The sequence below is a fragment of the Eurypyga helias genome, unplaced genomic scaffold, assembly GCF_000690775.1.
Source record: "Eurypyga helias isolate BGI_N326 unplaced genomic scaffold, ASM69077v1 scaffold15147, whole genome shotgun sequence".
Taxonomy (NCBI): Eukaryota; Metazoa; Chordata; class Aves; order Eurypygiformes; family Eurypygidae; genus Eurypyga; species Eurypyga helias.
In genome coordinates, this window is record NW_010263796.1 from 1 (window position 1) to 3,846 (window position 3,846).

Sequence of the window (3,846 nt, forward strand, 5' to 3'; positions counted from 1 at the left end):
CTCGAGCCCCGATGCGCTGCAAAGCTGCGTTTGAAAGCCACGGGAAGCTGAAGTGAGGGAAATAACTGCCTAAGAAGAGAGAGATGGAGATTTCTAACCTAATTCTTTTGCTAATGTGAACGGTTTCAATATTCAAAGTGCCTAAATCCGCCCGTAAAGAAGATGCCTCGGTATTCATCCTTCCCCACCCCTCCCCTTTCTCCTGCGGGCGGTGGGGAGGGGGTAGTGGGAGTGCTTGCCTGACTTCTCTGCGGACCCTCGGAGATGAGGGCCGGGGCGTTGAGAGGGAGCGAGGAAAAGAGGAAGAGGTTTTCTCCAAGATCGCGGTAATAATAGCACTAATCACCGCTCCTGAAATAAATATGATAAAAATCAAGTGCTTAGGTTAAAGTTGATCAAAATTGTTCAAGCGTGACCAATGAGCTGAAATCCTGGATAATGACTGCGCGCCCTGGCAATCCCCCTCTCCCCCTCGCCCACTCGGGCTCGCAGCTCTGCGCAGCCCCCGAGCTCCTGTCTCCCACGTAACCCCTTCCTCAAAACTTTCTTGCAGATGATCCAAGCAATACAAGTACTAAGGTTTCACCTTTTGGAATTAGAAAAGGTAAGAGCCACGGAGGTGGGCGGGGGGCAAGCCATTCCCTCCCTGTGTGTCCGTACACCTTCCACATCCCCTTCCCCCCTCCCGACTCTTTGGGATGCCTTGTAAACATGGCCAGAGGAGATAGGGGAAACGCAGTGTGATACTGTAACCTGTGCCATCAGAGCATGTGACACCCGACAGCCATGCCCAGCCCAGCCCGGCATTATTTTTTTTTTTTTCAGGGTAATTTCAACCGAGTCATTAAATAGATATGTATTATTAAACCCCTTCCATCCTTCTTACCCCTTCCCTCAGCAGAAGTTCCTTTCCTGAGTCGGAAATAATATGTTTAACAAAAAGAGAAATGAAAGCACCCCTGCCTTTCTCCGGCTCTGGCAGGCATATTAACCCCAAGCAAGCACTAAATGTTTGGAAGAGGCAGGGGGCCCCTGCGCGGCGTGGGGAGGGGGCTGTGCCCTGGGACGAGAACGGCTCTTCCCACAGCCTCAAGCGAGTAGCTTCGTTTTACTGCTGCCGGCCACACAGACCCCTTTTTTTTTTTTCAGCCCCGGTTTAAACCGATCCCGTCCCGAGTGACTAGTTGTACCTGTCTGGGCTGTGTATGCTCCAGAGATACCGCCTGGGTCCAGCTCCCAGCGTTCTGATGTTATCGTCAGATCGGATTTTCCTCTCCACACCAGGCTGAGCCCACTATCTCTCTCTCTCTAACTTGTTGCTGCGGCAAGTCTCTAGAGAATAATATGTGCTGCAACAATTTCTCTATTGTTTCCTTGCCTTCAACTATTGTGCCCCTTTAATTAGAGTTACTTGTGGAGTAGATCAGAGTTGTTCTTGCTACCAAAAAAAGAGAAAAAAGTTGCAATCCGATATTTTGCCATTACTGATGCTATTACTTGTTACTGTTTTCAGGTTCATGAATTGTGCGATAACTTCTGCCATCGGTACATTAGTTGTTTGAAAGGAAAAATGCCAATAGACCTCGTTATTGATGAAAGGGATGGCAGTTCCAAATCAGACCACGAAGAACTCTCAGGATCTTCCACAAATTTAGCCGATCATGTAAGTCCTTCTGATTTCTTTATGGCACTTTTAAAAATACTTTGACCTGCTTAGGAGGACCTGTCCCCGATTTCATTGTTTTGCTGCTGTTGTTTGTTAGTATTGTTATTATTACTACTTTAGCCTCTTGCAAGCTCGGATCCCATCTGTACACTGTCTTCCCTCTCGCTTCGTAAAGTTGTAGAAATGCGAAAGGTTCCTTCCGTTTCCATCTGTAGAGCAGCGAGTTTGCAATGGTTTATAAAGTTTTCTGGTCTGGGCGGCTTGGGGAGGCAGCAAACTGTCGGTTTGATGTGGGGGATCGGTGCTTTCTCTTCTTCTTTGCCAACTCTGTAATCAATGCAGCAACGCAAGGAAACAGAGACAGGAAAGTTAGGGAGAAAGTTTGCTGATTTGCTCCCCCCTCCCCTCTCACGGGGATGACAAGTGATGAGAATTATTGGCAATAATACATTGCATTAAAAAAAAGGGTTAGCACATTAGAGTTTCCAATGCTTGTGCTTTACAGCAACTTATTGTCAGAATATGGACTTATTGCCAAACGCCTGAAACATCTCCATAATAAAAGACAGTAACCTTGATGAAGCAATTATTAACAATGTATTACAGAAAGCTGGAGAGAATGATGATTGAGTAACCGTAGGTTAGCGGTTGATTTTAACACTTTGAGAGTTGGGGAATTAGTGTTATGTGCGTAGGACTGCACGTTGGTGTTCGTGGTAAGGAGAGTGCCTTTGTTTTTCCGGGTTTTGGAGCGGCTCTTGTGATCCTTCAGGAGATGTAGACGCGGAGAGACTTCGGGATGTGAAGGGAAAGATTGCAGCTGGTACCACAGAAAAGGGAAGGAATAGCTCTGGTTAAAAAGAGTGGGTGTGAACTCTAGTTTATTTATAGGAACGCATCCCTGGGGGGAAAAGGGGTTTACACAGTTTTAGATTCTATTGAACTCATAATCTAAATGATACAGTCTAATATTTTAGCGGTTGAAATATTAATTTAACACCCGGTGTGAAGTTAACCATGCTTTCTGCACAGGCGCCTGCCTTTATTTCCCAGTGTGTTAAGAAGAGTAGCTGTAAGCCCAGGGAGAATGAGCTTTCTAGGAGCTTTTGTTTCCTTTGAAAACATGTTGTTTGTGTGTGTATTTGATAATTACATTAGACCTGGACTGAAGCTGAACTGGGAGATAAAATAATAATAAATTCTTCTAAATGCCCCCCTTCTGGCACGGCTTAGTTCCAGAGCCCAGGAAATATTTTTGGGCCCAAGCCTTCGCTTTCATTTTCTCATTTATATTCGGTAAACATCGCAGGATAAGTTTTTTTGCTATGTTTTACATTTTAAAGCTGTTATTTTGAGAGGAAAAACAAAAGTATGCAGAGGTTCCTGAAAGTTTCTCTGCTTATCAACTATGTCACATGTAGATAATAAACTCTATGAGGCGTGACGCTATTTCAAAAAATATTTGGTTTATGGTATTTTACAACCCCAAATTCATGTGCATAAGTATTCTGGGAGAGTACTAGAAAATAAATTGAAATGAGTGGCAACCTGAAAGATACGGGGTCATTGTGTATAATTCAGAGCAACAGGGAGGGGGGAAAAAAAGTGCATGTTTCTCCAGTACAGTTTCTTTGCAAAAGTGTGTTTCAAGTGGAAGTGTAGAAATGGAGCATGCTTATGTTTATATTGAAGAGATTAGATAAACTAGCCTGTTTAGGGTTCTGGCAGATGGCGAATGCTCAAGCCAATTTGCAGTGCTCCATTATAATATTTAAATTCACACACAATGATAGGACAGAGGTGTAGGGGGTTAGCATTTTGGTAATTTGATAACTATTATCTTCCCTAAGAAGAATCTCCTCTTGCTTTTGTGGCCCAAAAAACAAACTCAAATAAATATGACAACCCATTTATCTTGCACCCGTTAGGGTTTACCACTTCATTGGGTATTATAATTTAAAGCCTTTTATTTCCTGGAGATTTGAGCTATAACATTTTTACTTTAGCCCCCTGCTATTTGTTTTGAAAGGAAGCAATAATTTGTGCAACCAGAACACCAACTGGGAAATGAAGAGTTGTATCACATAGTTACATTTTATTCATGCGTTTTGGGAAATGTGTCTCCTTATTGGATTTTTTTTTTTATATTAGCTTGTTTTCCCAACAAAACTTTAACACTC

The 3,846-nt window shown here is 43.4% G+C and overlaps 1 protein-coding gene across 1 annotated transcript in view; it reads left to right on the plus strand.

Moving 5' to 3' along the window:
- Positions 1–138: 138 nt before the first annotated feature.
- Positions 139–3,846, plus strand: part of LOC104512989 (homeobox protein Meis2-like) — a gene marked incomplete at its 5' end in the record, with an annotated part of 109,343 nt that continues 105,635 nt past the window's right edge. The window contains 3 exons of the mRNA XM_010156196.1: positions 139–326; positions 554–604; positions 1,514–1,663. Of these exons, the coding sequence (XP_010154498.1) occupies positions 139–326; positions 554–604; positions 1,514–1,663 (389 nt within the window). The remainder of the gene's footprint in view (positions 327–553; positions 605–1,513; positions 1,664–3,846) is intronic.